Raw genomic sequence first — 18,271 nt, 5'->3', positions numbered from 1 at the left:
ACAAATTGTGAATAAAAACTGAATGCAATGATGTGGAGGTGTCAAAAACAAATATTTTTTTCAGAATAGAACACAAATCGCAGATCCAAAGTTTAAACTGAGAGAATGTATAATTTTAAGGAAAAAATATGTTATTTCCAAATTTCATGGCGTCAACAAATTCCAAAAAAGTTGGGCCATTTTTACCACTGTGTGGCATCCCCCCTTCTTCTAACAACACTCAACAGACGTCTGGGGACAGAGGAGACCAGTTTCTCAAGTTTAGAAATAGGAATGCTCTCCCATTCATGTCTAATACAGGTCTCTAACTGTTCAATCGTCTTGGGCCTTCTTTGTTGCACCTTCCTCTTTATGATGCGCCAAATGTTCTCTATAGGTGAAAGATCTGGACTGCAGGCTGGCCATTTCAGCACCCAGATCCTTCTCCTACGTAGCCATGATGTTGTGATTGCTGCAGAATGTGGTCTGGCATTATCTTGTTGAAAAATGCAGGGTCTTCCCTGAAACAGATGACGTCTAGATGGAAGCATATGTTGTTCTAGAACCTGAACATAGGTCTCTGCATTTATGGTGCCTTTCCAGACATGCAAGCTGCCCATGCCACAAGTTTTACGCCCTTGACCCTTACGCACAGCGATTGTTCCAGATTCTCTGAATCTTTTGATGATGTTATGCACGGTTGATGATGATAACTTAAAAGTCTTTGCTATTTTACGCTGGCCAACTACCATTCTGGTATTGCTGCACTATCTTTCTGCGCAACAATGGTGGAATAGGTGATCCTTTTACCATCTTGGCTTTGGAGAGACACTGACACTCTGAGAGGCTCTTTTTATACCCAATCCTGTTGTCAATTGACCTAATTAGTGTTAGTTGGTCTTCCAGCTGTTCGTTATATGCTCAATATCCTTTTCCCAGCCACTTATTGCTACTTCTCCCAACTTTTTTGGGATCTGTAGACACTGAAATTTTGAATCAACTTATTTTTCCTTTAAAGTGTTACATTTACTCAGATTACATTTTTGAGCTGTCATCTATATTCTATTACGAATAAAATATAGACATTTGCCATCTTCACATCATTGCATTCAGTTTTTATTCACAATTTGTTTAGTGTCCCAACTTTTTTGGAATCCGGTTTGTATTAATGACGTCACTCTTCAGTTTTTTTGGACTTCCTCGGAGAAAACCTTCTCATTTCTCCTCGCCCAGCGACCAATCACTCAAAAGAGGTGTGTTCACTCAAAACTCCTCTCGAGTCAGCGCGGTTTTACCCCGCTCTTCAGCAGAGCCGGGGGAACCCGGGCTGGTCCTGATAAAAAAAAACTGCTCCTGAAAGACTTGTATGTGAGCGGAGCCGTGCTGTGCGCGGCCAATACGAGCCAGTGGAACTGGGCCTTCCTTTACCCCTGTGGTGGGGTGTATCTGAGAGCAACTTGTTTTGTTGCGGTCTCTTTAAGTGCAAATGGGGCATTACTGTTGTAATAGGGAATAGAGAAAACTGAGCAGATTTAAAAATATGAATATAAAGATATCTATGCAGCACCTGAAGACACTACATTCTAATTTTCTGTGCTACAAACTACAAAAAAAATATATTTAAGGGCTAAAAAGGTGTATTTTGCATGATATGTCCCCTTTGAAGGTCAGGGACTTTTTTTTATCAATAGGTACTTTTACATCAGAGACCATGAAAATCCCTTTGGAGGGTTCTCCAATGTTCCTTCTTGGGGCCCTTTCCTTTCAACATCTACATGTTCCCCATGGGTCAGATTATAGCAAACAAGATATGTGACACACGGCTATATATTATATTGTTGCCAGGTGACTATGAGCCCATTAAAGGGTTGGATAGATGCAAAGAACATATCAGTTCATGGATGTGCCATCATTTTCTTCAGTTGAGTAAAAACAAAACTCAAGTGATTAGGAAGGAGGAACAATCAAAGGTCAGCACACAGCTTCAGTTAGAGCTAGAAACTCCTGACCAGACTCTAAATCTGGGTGTAGTGATGGACTCGGACGTGAACCTAAAGACAATTACACATAAAGAAAATGACAAAGCTGACCTTCTATCACCTGAAAAAACATTTCCAGGATTAAAGAACTAAAGCCCAAGCAGGAACTCAAAAAACTTCTTCATGAGTCAGACAACTGCAGCTGATCCTGAATGCTGCGGCCAGTGTCTTCAAGAAAGAAGAGCACAACACCCCAGTTCTAACTTCCTTTCAGCTTCCTGGATGTCAGAGGATAGACCATAAAATAATTCTGTTAGTTGTTAAATCACTGATTGGCTTAGCACCAAAATGCATTAAGGATTTGTTGTCATTGTACAAACCTTCCAGGACGCTATAGTCTTCTGGTTTAGAGGCTAATTTGCATCCTCAGAACTAGAACCAAAGATGGAGAAGCAGCATTCAGTTATAATGCTCCATGCAGTCAATAGAGTTACCATTGGCTTGAAACATCCTTCATTTCAATCTGTAGTCCAACTTTTCTGTACTTTACTTTATTATACCACTGCAATGTACTTTTTGTATATGGGATTTCTTCTCCTATGTTTTCATCATGTACAGCACTTTGAATTGTCCTGTTACTAAAATTTGCTATACAAATGAACTTGGCTTTCCTTACTCCTCTAAAGAGTGTTAGTTTGCCTTTAGCAAACATGTTATTTCTCATGTTTAACCTCTTACGAGCCGATAATTGTAATCTAAACATAGTCTTTTTGATGCCTATTATGTCGGGAAGCAAAACTGAGGGGGCTCCCGATACAACCTCTCTGTTTGAAAAAATTAAAAAGCTCAAAATTGTTACTTACTCAGTAATGTTTCAACCGTAATTAGACCCTCAGAAGAAGCTCAGAAGACAAACAGACAAACAAAGGACAGAAGAACTTTTCCTTCAGTGTTTTTTTAGGGTAATATGACAACTGTGCATCTCAGAATGGCTCTATTCTAATAAAGCCAGGCGCATATACACAAACATTATTATCGGATTAATTAATTAATTTTCAATTGCTGTACTGTGAAATCACTGTTGCACTTTATCCTGTAAATTTATCCTGTCATTTACTTTATTCTGAAATCTACTGCAATTCACTGAAATTTTCAAGCTGTATGCAAACGAAATTTCGTTCTGTACGTACTCTGTGCATACAAAATGACAAATAAGTTGTCTAAGTCTCTAAGTCTAAGTCTAAATTGATTGTGTGCCCATATAAACGGTACAGTCCAATTATTTAATCCGAATACATTTTATTCCAATCGTGAAATTTGATCAAGCATGTATGTTTGAAGAGAAACTAATCTTTTTCAGCTTTGTTTCAAGTGTAAAATAGCCTATGTTTTGACAACATTCCTTGGGTTTTATTAGTTAAATTATAAATGTTGATCTTGACAATCAGAAGTTGATAGAATTAATTTTTCTGTTTTCTATATATTTTATCTTATTTACTATGTTCATTGCATTTATCATATACTATTTACTCTTTACTACCAAGATGTTTTAAGGTTTTAGATATCTCTCATCTTTGCAGAAGGCATGCAGAAAGCAGAGAAATATATTGTGACTATAATAAGTGTTTTTATGAACTCTATTTGGAGATTTGTATTAAGCATCTCAGCTCCTCTCCTTGCAAGATTATTTGAAAACCAAACATTGTTGTCTCTCCTTCTTGTGTTGTTAATGAATGTTTTAGGTGTTTGAACGTGACAGAAGTCTTGATTTTTCTGTTGCTAAACTGAACCGTAACTTGGATTTTACTTCAAATGTATTTATCATGAAGTGTTTAGTCCTCATTACAAATCCTTCTACTGAACCTCTACAGTGGACTATCTATCTATCTATCTATCTATCTATCTATATATATATATATATATATATATATATATATATATATATATATATATATATATATATATATATAGAATGTAAAGGACTGTGATGTAACTATGCATGGTTTTATATTGTGCTTTTTTTTTAATAAATTGACATTAACATGGGACAAGATACTGTCTTGAGAAATCCTTCTCGAAGCTTTCCACAAAAGCAGGTTTTATTTGTATACTTACCCGTTTTGGAATAAGGTCATGTTCTGTCTGGAGTTCTCTCTCTCTCTCTCTCTCTCTCTCTCTCTCTCTCTCTCTCTCTCTCTCTCTCTATATATATATATATATCTATATATATATATATATATATATATATATATATATATATATATAGATATATATATCTATATATATATATATATATATGTTTAACCTCTACATATATATACATCTATCTATCTATCTATCTATCTATCTATCTATCTATCTATATATATATATATATATATATATATATATATATATATATATATATATATATATATACATATATATATATATATATATATATATATATATATATATATATATATATATATATATATATATATATATATATATATACTGGATGTTATTGTTTCTTTCAGTGCCCAAGCTGGGAACGTTGTTTAGCCGGAACGTTCCTCTGAGGATCCTTGCAAGAAGTCGGTAGTGTTTTGCTTACACAGCAGGTCTTTCTCGTTAGCGGTGGCTCGTTTTGGGTATTTGGGTCGCTTCACAACCTGTTATGAGCCTAAATATGAGTGGATAGACTTACAGATATTTGTCCCGGTATTTAATCGGATGTTGTCGTTTTATCCTCCGCGGTAAAGGTAAGCCCGTTTACTTTGGGTGAAATAATCGAAACCGAAAGGCATAATGAGGTGTTGTCTTAAAAACTAAGGGCTTAATTTCAACATATTTTCGCTTTTGCGTGTCTTTTGTGTGTGTACAATTTAGAGGGTTGTCATTTGAGAATGTCCCGTTTGAATCAACGCTAATTCGTGCTGGCTAGACGTTTAATTTCGGTTTTCACTTCACTTCCGTGTTTTGGCTCATTTTCTCTCTTGAGGGTCTCTGCCGATTCAGCGGTGATTCACGGGCTGCTGGGAAAGCACACAGAGTCTGGGTTAAACCCAGGCATGAAGAGAAGACCCAGAACCGCCATGGGGGCCGCGAACAGCGTCGTTTCAACTGCGACGAGCTCGGATGAAGCGGTAAGTCCTGCTGGAGACGCTGACGCGCTGATAGATGTCCATGCGCGGCTTCTGTCTGTCCCTTTTGCTCGGATTGCGTTGGAAAAGAGGGTTTTTGTGCACTCAGCGCCCTCCTCCTGGAAACAGACATTAAAATTAACGGAATTTATATCATTGAGTGCTTTTACTTCCAAACCAAATGGTCCGGTTGCTTCAATGACATCTACCTGTTTTTCATAGTTTGTTCTCTTTTAACCGTGTATTTTTTTGTAGGTCTATTTGTTGCTGCCTCTTGGCCAGGACTCCCATGCGGGGGAAAATAGGTTTTTAATCTCAATGGGACTATATTCTGGTTAAATAAAGGTCTAATAATAATAAAAAGATGCACATGGTCCAGATCAGGATGGCTGCTAAGTCAAATTGCTACTCCTGAAATTTGGAGGGACTCTCCACGCGCTACGGAGTCACGTGATGTTGAGAAAGAGCTTCAGTGTCAAAAACACGAGGGGTTTCACAGCCGAGTGTGAGACATGTCAGAAATACAACCACGGTGAGGGAAAAGTCCCCTAAGTCCTTGTTGATTGAGAGATTTAAGGGACTTAACCTTTCACCTACATTAGTCAGTGCTGTGTGTGTAGGAGGTTGTTTAAATCAGATTGACAGTAGTGTAAAAGCCAGTTTAGTAGAAGTGTTACAGTAAATTTGATTACTGCAAAAAAAAATTACATTCCTGTTTTCTGCTCTAAATGGCTTAACACCTGTATATAACAAGCTGATAGTGGCTGGTTAATTCATCAAGCTGTCTGCTGGGGTAGCCAGTCTGCCTGAAATCGGTGGTTGAGGTGGGGAAAAACACCGCCACACAGTGACGGTGTTTTTCCTGACCCCAAACAGCCCATTTTATTTTTCCTGACGGAGAGGGAAACATCTAGTGGCCCTCCTCCAGCCAGCCAACTGTTAAGAGGTGGGAGAGGGACAGCACTGTGCCACTCTATGCTGCATACAGCCGGGCTTTAACTGGCATCTCGATAAAAGCGCTTTAAAATGTAGGAATGGTGTGATTTAAAAAAAAAAATGTAATGGTTTCAAAACCGTAACCTTGGTATACCGGGTAACCTGCGCATGCCTACTAAAAAATTTTTTTGAGAATGATAAAAGTATAGTGGAAGCAAATTGACTGTCGCTTAACTAAAGTATTGAATGATATGTTTCCTTGTTGGATTTAAAGGTCTGATGGTCAGAGGAACGAAGCTCTTGCAGAACCTGTCTGTCCTGCCTTTGACACTGCGCTCCCTACTGGGGTTGCAAACCAAAACCAAAGGCGTTGAAAGAATTTCAGGAGCTTTAGTTAGTTCGTCTTGCTACAGTGAAAATAGAAATCTAGGTCAGATTTAAAAGGAAAAAAAAGAAAATAAGGTAAATCCTTCCAGGATCAGCTGGTCTTTACTTTTACAGTTAATCAGATTCACTATAATCAACGACCGATCAAAAAGACTGAATGCTGTAACTGAATAAAAACAAAAATTCAACAAAGTATTAGCTCAAGGGCGTGCACATTTGTGCGACCGGGTAATTGCAGTTTTTGTTTTTTTAAGAGTTGCTGAATGAGGAAAATGAGAAAGAACAAAGAGCAGAAGAAGCAACCATTGTGAATCAGGAAGTAGCAAAGATTATCCTTATTCTTATGAAGTAAAGAAAACCATTAAAAAGGATGACGAGTGGAAGGGCTGTTGGTCGTGACAGCTTAGCTGTGGAGGTCGGGAAATGTCTAAGAGAGACAGCAGTAGAGTTTTTGACTAGGCTGTTCAGTGAGAGCTCAGAGAGCGAGACGATGCCCGAGGAATGGACAAGTGTGCCGGTACCCATTTTCAAGAACAAGTGAAGAAAAGCGTCAGGTCTGTTATGTGATAAGAGTATCAGCAAGAAAGAAAAGGTGTACAAGACGGAGGTGAGACCAGCGATGTGTGGTTTAGAGACAATGGCACCGAGGAAGAGACAGGAAGCAGAGCTGGAGGTAGCAGAGACGAAGATGTTGAGGTTGTCTTTTTGAAGTGACGAAGATGGGTAAGATCGAGAATGAGTACATCGGAGAGACAGCTCATGTAAGTTTTGGAGATGAAGCTAGAGAGGGCAGACTGAGGTGGTTTGGATGTATACGGAGGGAGGGATCGTGATTACATTGGTAGAGGAAAGCTGAGGCTGGACCTGCCAGTTAAGAGGCGTAGAGGAAGACTGAAGAGGAGATGAAGGTAGTTGGTGTGAGATGGTTTAGATGGAGACGGAAATGAAGAAAAGTGTTTTATTGTAATGTTTTTTTTTTTTTTTTTTTAGTTTTTCCATTTTTCCAAATCCCAGATTTGTTTATGCACCTGAATGATACAGATGATATGTTACATTAAAGAGGGAAAAATTTGGTAATGATTAATCCTTGTGCCATTTTTATTTTTCCACCACAAAACCATTATGCTGTGAAAAAACATTTATTTTAATGGAGGTTTTTAGAGTTTTTACAACTGGATAGGTTATACCAAAAAAAAAAACCACAATGATTAAATGTATCATAATATACTTTGTTAGGCTTTAGATAATGTATTTGTTATTGTTTTTCTGCTTGAAATTTGATCTTGCTTTAATTTTAAGCTATGTTCAGGAGCGAATGATGTTAAAAAACTGGAAAGGCAAAAGTTTAAAAAAAGGAAAGCATATTATTATAACGTATAAAGTAAATATTTTAAAATGTCCCCTGTTCATTCTCAAATTCACACATTTGCAACTTTCATGAATTTAAGACCTTCTGACCTGGGGAGTACAGCAACTCAGGGGTAGACATTTATTTTTTTGCACTTCAAGGCTGAAGTTATTACTGCACCAATACACCAACACAGACCCTAAAGAAACCCAAAGCTTTTGTTTTTTGCAATACTAAAACTCTGGGAATCCTTAATCTAACTTCAGTGATTTAAAAACGGAACTAACGGTTTAAAACTCCTTCTTTCCGTCCTGCCAGGTCGCTCCTCTACATCCAGACATCTTGGAGGAAGTCTTCCTACATCTGCCCGGCCATGTTGTGGTTTCTGTGTGCCGGTTAGTGTGCCGTCAGTGGAAAGATGTGACCGACAGCGAGTCTCTCTGGATAGAAAGATGCCGAAGAGAGGGATATCATCTCCGTGATCCCTCCAAAGTACCCAGCAACTGGATGCTGTTTTACTTCTTGTGCAAGAAAAGGAGAAATCTCCTAAAGAATCCACGAGGAGAAGGTGAACAGCTCTGAAATTGACTTTAATGGATGTCTTGCAGCTCCATTATTGTTCTATCATGTTAAAAAAAAAAAAAAAAAAAAAAATCTACAGATTCTGTCTCATCCTTTATTTGCTCAGATAATTTTCGGGGTTGGAAAATATTGGAAAATAATGGTGATAAGTGGAAGATAGAGGGGCCTATGGTGCCACATCCAAATGCAGCAGTCCAGAAAAACTTTGTAACCTCCTATGGGTGAGTATTCACCAGCATCGCCTTTGTTTTCACGTTTATTTAATTGAAGTCGTATTTGCTAATTAAATGTAAAAAAAAAAAAAAAAAAAAAAAAAAAATTGAATAAAATCTGCTGTCTGCAGAATGTGCACAAAAGAACAGGTGATTCATTTGGAGAACGAAGGTTACAGCCCGTCGTTCATGGATGAGTTCCAGCCACACATCAGAATATCTGACTGGTGAGAAAACTGCACACGACTAATACTTAGTTGTTGTTTTTTCATCTCAAACAAGAAGAAAACTCTACGTGTCTGTTTATTGTTAGGTATGCACCACGATGGGATTGTGGAAGTATCTATATGATTTCTGTTCAGCTGCTAAATCACAAGAAGAAAATTCTCCATGAATTTAATCCCGAGTTGATTTCCTTTCCTCAGTGGAACGATCAGCAGTGGAATCAGGTTTGTGCACGTTACAAAGACAAGTAGAGCTGGAGATCCACAAAAAAATAAAAACACTGTTTACTGATGTTTCTTCTTTTTTTTTCTCCAGATGATCCACGTGTTTAAGAACTATGGACCAGGAGTGAGATATGTGCGTTTTGTTCATGGTGGTAAAGACACACAGTTCTGGGCTGGGTGGTACGGCATTCGTGTAACAGACAGCTGTGTTGAAGTATGTCCAGCGTTGGATACCTAGCTTCTGAATGTAACCGTGTTTGGAACACAGCTTTAGATATAGTTGCATACATAATTGACAAAAACCTTAAAGCTTTGGCCTTCAAAGTTATTTCCCCTCTGAAACATCCTGCAGGGAACTGAAGGAAAGCATGTAAGGCAGGTAGATTTTCTGATCTAATATGTGCATCCTTATGCACATAAGGATGCACATATTAAGTGCATACATGTTAAGATGTTTTATTTAATTGTCGCTTTAAATGCCACTAACAGAGGTGCCTCAAAAATATGTTTATTTCCTCAACAAAAAAAATCCCCACTGTGTTCTGTGGAAAATGACATGTAAAACCATTCACTCAAAGTTTTATAGGAGACGGTAAAAGCACCAGAGGATTGACGTAGCATGTTAGATTTCTGCATCTGTTTCTGACCCACCGCTGAACCGTCCCAAGTAACTTGAAAGACCGATCCTTCCATTCAACATTCCTGCCTAACTTATTAAAATTATGCAGAGTAAATAGTTAGAATTGCTTCCAATCCTGTGTGTAAATGTCTGATTCAAAACTTTTCTGTAAGCCACCACCAGCGCTGCTACCTTTATCCTGGTTTGCACATTGATTTTCTACCACTGATTTGCCTTAAAGAGAATTGCTTTGTCTGTTTATGTCTGAGCAGAATGTGTAATCAGGTTGTCTCCTTTGTCTCCTTTGTTTTATGTGGCGTTATAAATTGGTTAATAATAAACTCAAATTTTGCACTTTTTGTGAACACATATTCATGGTTTGCAGGAAAAAAACTGTTGAATGCCGGGGGGGATTATAAGTTTTAATTGTGCTGAACTAACATTTCAGAAGGCTTGTTTGATTTCAGCTGTTATTTGAAATGGCTCATTGTGCTATTTCGTACGGTGAGCCATAGGTATTTTTTTTTTTTACCACATGTCCTTGAAAACAACAAGAGAAGGAAGAGAAGAAACATTGAATTGTCATTGCAGTGGTATATTCCAACAAAACTTGTCTTCTGCATTGAACCCATCGCTTAGGGAGCAGTGGGCAGCTATCACAGCTCCTGGGGAGCAATCTGGGGCTTAAGGGTCTTGCTGAGGAACCTGTAGTGGCAGTTTGCGAGGTTGGAACCGGGTGTGGGCAGCCTTCTCCGAGCTGCTCTAAAACCACTAGACCACCACTCCGTAATGGGACAGCTTTGAAAACACAGATCTCTGGAATGTAAAAGTTATTATCTACGAAACATATTTATATGTAAATGAATTAATTATGGTGGGATCACATCATTTATGGAAACACAGAAAATATAAAATATGATCCTAAAGATTCTGTGGATAAATGGTTCTTCTGACTCAATACAAATGTGTTGTTTTTTTTTGTGTGTTTTTTTGGATCCTGACCCAGTTGCAGTCATTTTTGTAATGTTCTAAAACACTTATTCTGAAGTTTGTAAATTGTACCCCCCCCTCCCCCCCCCATATCATGTGTGTAATGGATCATGTTAAAAACCCTCACGTAGAAATCACAGAGCATATGGTATGTATGGTGTCAAGTTTTATGTTATGAAGGTGACATTTTAAAAGCCTGTATAATGCTGCTGTCAAAGGGAAGTCCATTGAGTATAATTTTAGATAGCAAACAGTTTTCTGTATATTGAATCTATATTTTTAAATGGAAGATATGTTTATTACTGCAGTAGATTATATAGAGGGCCATTGGTATTTAGTACTCATGCTACTGTAACCAAGGGAAGTTTTAAAGAGACACACTGACGGAAAAAACAACTCGGCATACATATCTGTAAACTGTAGAGCTGAATTTTATTTATGATTTATTAAACATTCATGGGTAAAATAACTGCAGGTCACATCAAATTATTTCTGCCACTGAAACAAGCCTGGAGTGAAAATACAACCTTGGATTAACAAGAAGCCAGACCTGGTTGAAAAATGTTCAACCAGTTCTGCCCGAATACAGTTCTACCAGAATATAGTCATACCAGTCCAGCTGTAATAAGACAAGAGAAGGGTGGGAAGGATGTTCAGCAGGTTAGGGTGATTAAGGATAGAGATGTGAATGGAAGGAGTACCTTCAAGAGTTGACGAATGAGGAAAGTGAGAATGCACAGAAGTGGCCTTTGGATCAGGAAGTAACAAAGCTTAGTAAGGGTTATAGCATGAGGAAGTCCGGAGTACTAGATGAGTGTGATAACGTGGTGCAGAACACGTGAAAGAGCTGTAAGGCATCCCCTTCTTGTTTGCTGTAGTGATGGACAGGTTGACAGATGAGGCTGGACAGGAATCTTCATGGACTATGATGTTTGCAGACATTGTGATCTGCGGTGAGAGCAGGGAACAGGTGGCGAAAAGTGTAGAGAGATGGAGGTTTCTGCCTGGAAAGGAGAGGAATGACCGGTTTGCTGTGGCAAGACAGAATACATGAGAGAGAGCCAAGTGGCGCCATGTGGTGACAGGGAGATGAAGCGATAAAGAAGGTGGAGGATTTTAAGTCCTTAGGGTCAACAGTTCAACAGTGTAACAAACTAAATATGAACTGCCAGAGATCTTCACTTGTCCAAGAAAAGGAAAATATTCAATTTAAAAAAAGAATCTCAATGAGTTAAGATGGTATTTCTATCAACTGTTTTAACTTTGAATCTTGTAACTGAAAAATGCTTCAAAATAAATGTGTGAGAGTCTTTGATTAAATATCTATGAGCTTGCCATACTTTCCCACTGATTTTGCCCATTCTTTAAGGCAACACAGCCTTTTTTTTTGCTAGTAATCAGCTATCTCAAAAGTCTAACTACAGGCTCTTATTTGGATTGAGGTGTGGACTTTGACTAGACCATTCCAACACTAATAAAAAAACTTCCCTTTAAACCTTTGAATGTTGCTTGAGCAGTAGGTTTCTGGTGATTATTCTGCTGGAAGACGAACAGAATTATGACTCCATAACTATGACTTTTCAAGTCGAATTATCACTATCTCGTAATTATGAATTCAAGTTCAAATTATGACTTATTTGTATCTCATGATTATTTGAAAGCTTTTTTAAGTTTTAAAATAATGATAATCACGATGATTCAAAGCGTTCAAAAATTAAGGCTTTGAATCTCATAATTATGGCTTCAAAACACAAATTTATGACTGACTTTCTGACATATGTACAAACTGACAAAAAAAATTACGCCTGTTTCAGGTTAGTCTTCACTTTTGTGACTCCCTGTAACACATTTTTTCTCTCTTTAATTATACTTGATAATTAACCGGTATAATAAGATTTTCGGGCGGTATGTAGGAGGAGGCACTGCTTCGTGATCATACGGGAGGAAGTTGAAAGGGAAAAGAACTCGTCATGGTAACTTCCGGAAGACCAGCGCTTTTATTGTGAATTTATCTGAACAGGAAATATCATCTGTCAAACGTCGGATTGCGTTTGTTATTGCAGGTTTTGAGCGAGGGTCCGTTGACTTAAGATACCAAAAATAAAACACCGCTTGTACGAAGGTAACGGGTCATGAAGATCGGATTTTAGAGGAGACCCAAAGCTGCAAGAATGGGTAAAGCGTACAGCTCCGATCTGCTGGTCCAACGGACTTCCCCTTCATCCACTTCGGGGTGGGATTCAGCCGAACTTGTAAGTTCTGCTCAAAACAAGCCTGATGACATAAAATGCCGAGTCACCCTTTAAACTTAAGTAGATGTCCTTATGCACAAGAAAATGCGCAACTTTGCGTTGGTGGTTCGACGCAGTAAAATCATAGACATTATATACGTAGACGCCCCGCCGTCGGGTGGGAGGCGTGCCGACAGAGCGGCCATCTTTGGTCAGACCAAGCTGCTGTCAGACAGAATACACGTGGAAATGTACTTTATGTTTTCAGACACTCTGAATTCGGTGAATTCTCACCCGATTTCCAGATAAATTAGCTGACTAAAAACGTCACCATTTTAGGGGCTACATGAGATCAATGGATTGAATTAAATTATTGTCAAACTTAATGCATAATTTGTATTGACAGTTAGCAAACTTCCAGAGCTCCGCCCAAGGATGCCCTATTTTTGCTCTGCTTATGGGTGCGCAAATAAAAGGACACTACAAACCACATCCTGGGGAATTACCTTCCATCAGTAAGATTTTATGATAGATTATCCTCATGCTTAACAGTTACAGTTTTTCCCGGCATAAACACAATATGTGCTAATGGGTAGCAGGGTTGGAAGCAGAGAAAAGTACATTAAACACATGTGACTGAGGATATATATATATATATATATATATATATATATATATATATATATATATATATATATATATATATATATAGTTTATAATAATATAGACAATGATATATATTGTTTTTGCTATGTTTTTGTAATCTCTTTGATTCTCAGATGCATTATTAATTTTTGGTTGATTTTTTTCCCCCCCTCCGCATTGCGGTTTGTATTATATCATTTTTAAATGCTGTTATTGGCACCTCTGCTCTCACTTGTCTGTATATAGTTTTGCTCCTATGTAGATAAGTGCTGTTGTCATCACGTACTCTTAAAAAGTGTCAGATGGTCTCTAATGAGTATCTGTTTTTTGTACAGTTTAAAGTGTAATTTGTAAAATTTACACATGAAGTAGGAAGCTACCCTGTTGGATCTGATTGATGATAAAAGGGATAGAGAGAGCGAGATGTGTGCATAATTTATGTGTGTTAATATATAACTGCAAAATATATAACTGTGAGTATATATATCATCCAGTTTGACTTCAGTTTAAATTGCTTTGGTTCTGAATAAATCTGTGTAATCTGACTGAAAGGTCACGAGCATTGTGAACATATGATTAAAATGAGATCTGAGCAGCCTCCTATTCATTCTGACAGCAGCTCTCTGATCTGTGGTCTGACCCAAGATGGCCGCCCTGTAGGCGTCTACGTATATAATGTCTATGAGTAAAATAACCAGATGCTCACCATTTACAGTCCGGTTTACACGCCATCTCAAAGCAGTGAATCTGTACCCTCCACATTGTGCATAGGCGTTGTCTGTCCGTTTCCTCTGTAGCTAAGCATTTTGGTAAAAAAGTTTTTTTTTTTTGTCATTACAAATGGTTCATAGGGCTACAATAAGATTCTCACAACACGTTCAGGCAGCAAAGGTGTGCAAATGGGCTTTCCATGTAAAAAAAAATTGTTTTACATGATGCTCCTCTTTATTATATTTCTGATATATGTTTCACCAGGTGACTGCTGTGAAGTTGGACAGATTAGGAGCCTTTGTCAAACTGAAACTCTACCTCCTGCAGGTGGATGATGTATGGGAATAATTTAACCACATTTCATACAGTAGAGTAGATTATATTAATATGATTTAGAAAACTACCTTAAATTGTTAAAACGGCATGAAATGATCCCCTTATTTTTTTCATAGCCCAAAAAGTAACGTAAGCTTAAATGACAAAGGAACCAAATGCACCCGTGAAACTTTTTAAAGTAAGGTTAACTGAACTTTAGGGCTGTATATAAATGCCTGTAAAACTGTTTATCAGGATTCTTCTGCATGTCTTTCAGGAGACGACACAGTCTGTAACTTAGATGAGAGCAGTTCTCCTCAGTGTTTTTCCTGAAGCTCGGGGATGGGGGCATCGCCTCTAATGTGGATAGAGGGCAGCCAATACATTTCTTTGTCATTTTTTATCACATTTGTATGAACATGGATAATCATTAAAATGCTTTAAAATCCTGTGTATATTTAAATATTATTTAATGAAGATTTGCAACCTCCTGCCAAAAAATAATGATTGGAGAGTAAAAAAGAGGAAGCCCCCAACAAACAGCTGTCCAGGACTCGAGACCAAAAAAAATGATTAAACAGTATCTTGTCTTGTTAGAACTTTAACAGAGAGTAATGTTGCAATCAAAAAAGATTTATGTTTATCTGTGACCTACCCACCACAATGACTGACTTGTCCTGCAGAATCAGAGATTTCTATAAAGACTTGTGTGTTTTTCCAACTTTGAGGGATCAGTCCCCAACATTAAGCCATAATAATAATAATAATAATAATAATTAATAAGCTTCTTCTCACAATTTTTTCTGTTCTCTCCAGCATATTCCGCTGGACATCCTGGAGGAAATCTTCCTGAATCTGCCCGCCCACCTGGTGGTTTGTGTGTGCCGGTTAGTTTGCCGTCAGTGGAAAGATGTGGCAGACAGTGACTCTTTCTGGAGAGAAAGGTGCAGAAGAGAGGGGTATCACGCCCGTGAGTCGGCCAAAGGACCGAGCAACTGGAGGTTGTTTTACTTCATGTGCAAGAAGAGGAGAAATCTAATAAAAAATCCAAGAGGAGAAGGTGAACATGTGTTAAAGTACAGGATATTGTGCAGCTGCATTTTTCTCCTTGTTACTATATATATTCATATATATTATATTTATATATATATATATATATATATATATATGTATGTGTGTATATATATATATATATATATATATATATATATATATATACGGTGGCATCTCTGGCATAATTTAAGTGGGGGACAAAAGCAAAAACACCTATTAGCAACCTTTTTTGTGATACATGACTTTGATCAATTTGAAATTAAAAAGATAAGTTGGCATAAGCCAACACACTAGAAATGCCATTTTATAGCTAAATATAATTTAATTTTCATACATAAAATTACAAATAAAGGCTTGCTCATATTGCTCATTTATTGAACAGAAAAGATTCACATCGATCCCTTAATGAGCTAGCAAGGCCAGCAACACCAACTGCTGGCACACTATCCATCAGAACGTAAACGTAACACGTCCATTTCCAGTCTTTTGGATGATCCGAGCTTGGGGCCGTAGTATTTGTGCCCCACGGCTGTCTTCTGAGAGCTTGTTGGGCATGTGCACGGCGATTTCAGATGTTTAAACAAACGTATCAAGGCACCTCAAGAGGATTTAGCCTACTGAGCTTGTCAGTGTTCTAGGAGACTTAGATAGCCTATATAGGCACAAACGTTTATAATAGAATTTTATTGGTAAGCAAATATGTCTTTTTCTTTTAACAATATTACTCTATAAAGAACAATCCTGTCTCACTGATTATTGGAAACATAGAGCTCCTCAGAGACATCTGGTGGGGCCAGGCCCCTATATGCAGAGATGCCACAGTATTACACTTTTATAAATATATACTTTTATAAATACTTATTCCATTTGCTTGTACAGAAGAATTTCATGGTTGGAGGATAATAAGGAATGGTGGTGATGGGTGGAGAGTAGAGAAACCTATGGCACCACACCCAAATACAGACGTACAAACAAACTTTGTGACTTCCTTCAGGTGAATATTCACTCCCAGACACAATATGTGGTAATGATTTAGCATGGCTTACTGTAATAAAAAAAACGAAAAGCCTCTAAATCTCCGTTGTTGTTTGCAGCATGTGCACAAAGTCGCAGCTGATTGACTTGGAGAAGGAGGGGTACAGCCAGGCTTTCATGGATGAGTTTCAGCCTCACATCAGGATATCTGACTGGTGAGAAAAATGTCTCGGTTCAGAGAGCAATTATACAGACTTCAGTACAATTCACGAAGACGTTCAATATTTTGTTGCTGATCCATGGCCCCATGCAGACCAGACCCAGATGGCATTGGCCCTATGATCTAGATTTACACGTCAGATTTCAAAGAAAGTTGTAGACGCTCTGGCTAAAAGTTTTCAACTTGTAATTGAACCCGTTAGGATGTTAGTGAACTGGTCCTAATTTTGTGTTTCTCTGTTGTAAGGTACGCACCGCGATGCGACTGTGACTACAACATATCTGTGAAACTACTGCGTGTAAACAAGGACGTGGTTCAGGAATTCTCTCCCGATACTATTCGCTTACCTGAGCGGGAGAACGATAGGTGGAAACAGGTATGGACGAAGAGGAAATGCAAGAATCAGAGAAACCCTTGGAATAACATTCTTTATTTTCCTTCCAGATGATCCACGTGTTTAAGGATTATGGACCTGGGGTGAGATATGTCTATTTTGAGCACGGCGGTAAAGATCGCGTGTTCTGGGCAGGATGGTACGGCATTCGCCTAACAGAAACATGCGTGGAATTGTGTCCAGCATTGGACACATAGCTTTATGAACCCTAGAATTGTTAAGAAGAGAGATTTTTACTACTTTTCTATATACTTACTATGCTTTTTATGCCTTTAATATTGGAAACCCAGAGTTTTATTACTCCTGCTACCATGCCCAGAGGACAGCCACAAGGCTGCATGGTTTAAAATGAACAAGTCATTGGCCTACAATTAGCCCCCCCTTTCATTTCTAAATGCAGCCATTACCTGCCAGATTAGCTTTTACTTATTGGGGGAGGGGTTTGCTTGAAACAGAGACTGGGGGTACCTGAAGAAGAAGCCGAACACAGTCACTGACCACAACGGCATGAAATGCGGTGTGGCTGTGATGGACCAGACGGTGCGAGAGTACACTGTGCGCTCAGGAGCACGGCGACGGCCGGTCGCTGTGGTTTATAACATGATTGACATGGCATCATCGAATGCACCTGTGCTTTATCAGGCACGCACCGGAGTGCAGGAAAGGTGGACTTCCTGGCGGAGCTTCCTCAGTCGCGTTCGGGTCAAACCTCTTCGGCAACAGCCTCCCACACCTGGCCAAGGGAAAAAGGGCAATGTGCCAGGTGAACTGTCCGTGCAGGAACAATCACGCCACTACACGCTGCGTAGGCTGCTACAAGTCAGGTGTGGCAAGTGCAGAAAGGAGGAGACATGGCAGTGCCAAGTATCTTCAGACAATTTAGAGGGCTGAAATGCAGGTCAAACACACGAACAAGGACATGCTACCAACTTGGCGCATGTGCATTTTTTTTGGTTTTTGAAGCCTTATTGCATTGGGCGTTAATTATTATTGTCTATCTCTTCGCCAGCATATTGCACAGATTGGTGTGTTTGTATATTTTCTTGCAGTAATTGAATATTGTGCATCAACAATAAATCTCAGCAAGAAATTCAAATCTTAAACTGTGTCGACCTCTTACT

At 38.5% G+C, this 18,271-nt stretch overlaps 1 protein-coding gene across 1 annotated transcript; it reads left to right on the top strand.

Annotated features, from left to right (window-relative positions):
• The first annotated feature begins 4,496 nt into the window (after positions 1-4,496).
• LOC105928571 lies at positions 4,497-17,347 on the top strand. The gene is made up of 15 exons (XM_036142039.1): positions 4,497-4,702; positions 4,942-5,086; positions 8,073-8,322; positions 8,443-8,557; positions 8,680-8,775; positions 8,862-8,997; positions 9,089-9,234; positions 11,485-11,494; positions 12,757-12,858; positions 14,458-14,529; positions 15,325-15,568; positions 16,441-16,555; positions 16,656-16,751; positions 17,003-17,132; positions 17,201-17,347. The coding sequence occupies exons 2-15, from the start codon at positions 5,012-5,014 to the stop codon at positions 17,345-17,347; spliced, it is 1,734 nt and encodes a 577-aa protein (XP_035997932.1). The 5' UTR covers positions 4,497-4,702; positions 4,942-5,011.
• Positions 17,348-18,271: the final 924 nt, after the last annotated feature.

Source organism: Fundulus heteroclitus, chromosome 1 (genome assembly GCF_011125445.2).
Source record: "Fundulus heteroclitus isolate FHET01 chromosome 1, MU-UCD_Fhet_4.1, whole genome shotgun sequence".
Taxonomy (NCBI): Eukaryota; Metazoa; Chordata; class Actinopteri; order Cyprinodontiformes; family Fundulidae; genus Fundulus; species Fundulus heteroclitus.
Note: the sequence above shows the minus strand (reverse complement) of the source record. Positions and strands in the feature narration are given on the sequence as shown.

Bases quoted from the DNA above. Each gene is read 5' to 3' on its own strand.
- LOC105928571 (XM_036142039.1), top strand. From the start codon at position 5,012: ATGAAGAGAAGACCCAGAACCGCCATGGGGGCCGCGAACAGCGTCGTT. The intron at 8,998-9,088 runs GTTTGTGCACGT...TTTTTTCTCCAG, and splicing joins ACGATCAGCAGTGGAATCAG to ATGATCCACGTGTTTAAGAA. The intron at 15,569-16,440 runs GTGAACATGTGT...TTGCTTGTACAG, and splicing joins AAAAAATCCAAGAGGAGAAG to AAGAATTTCATGGTTGGAGG.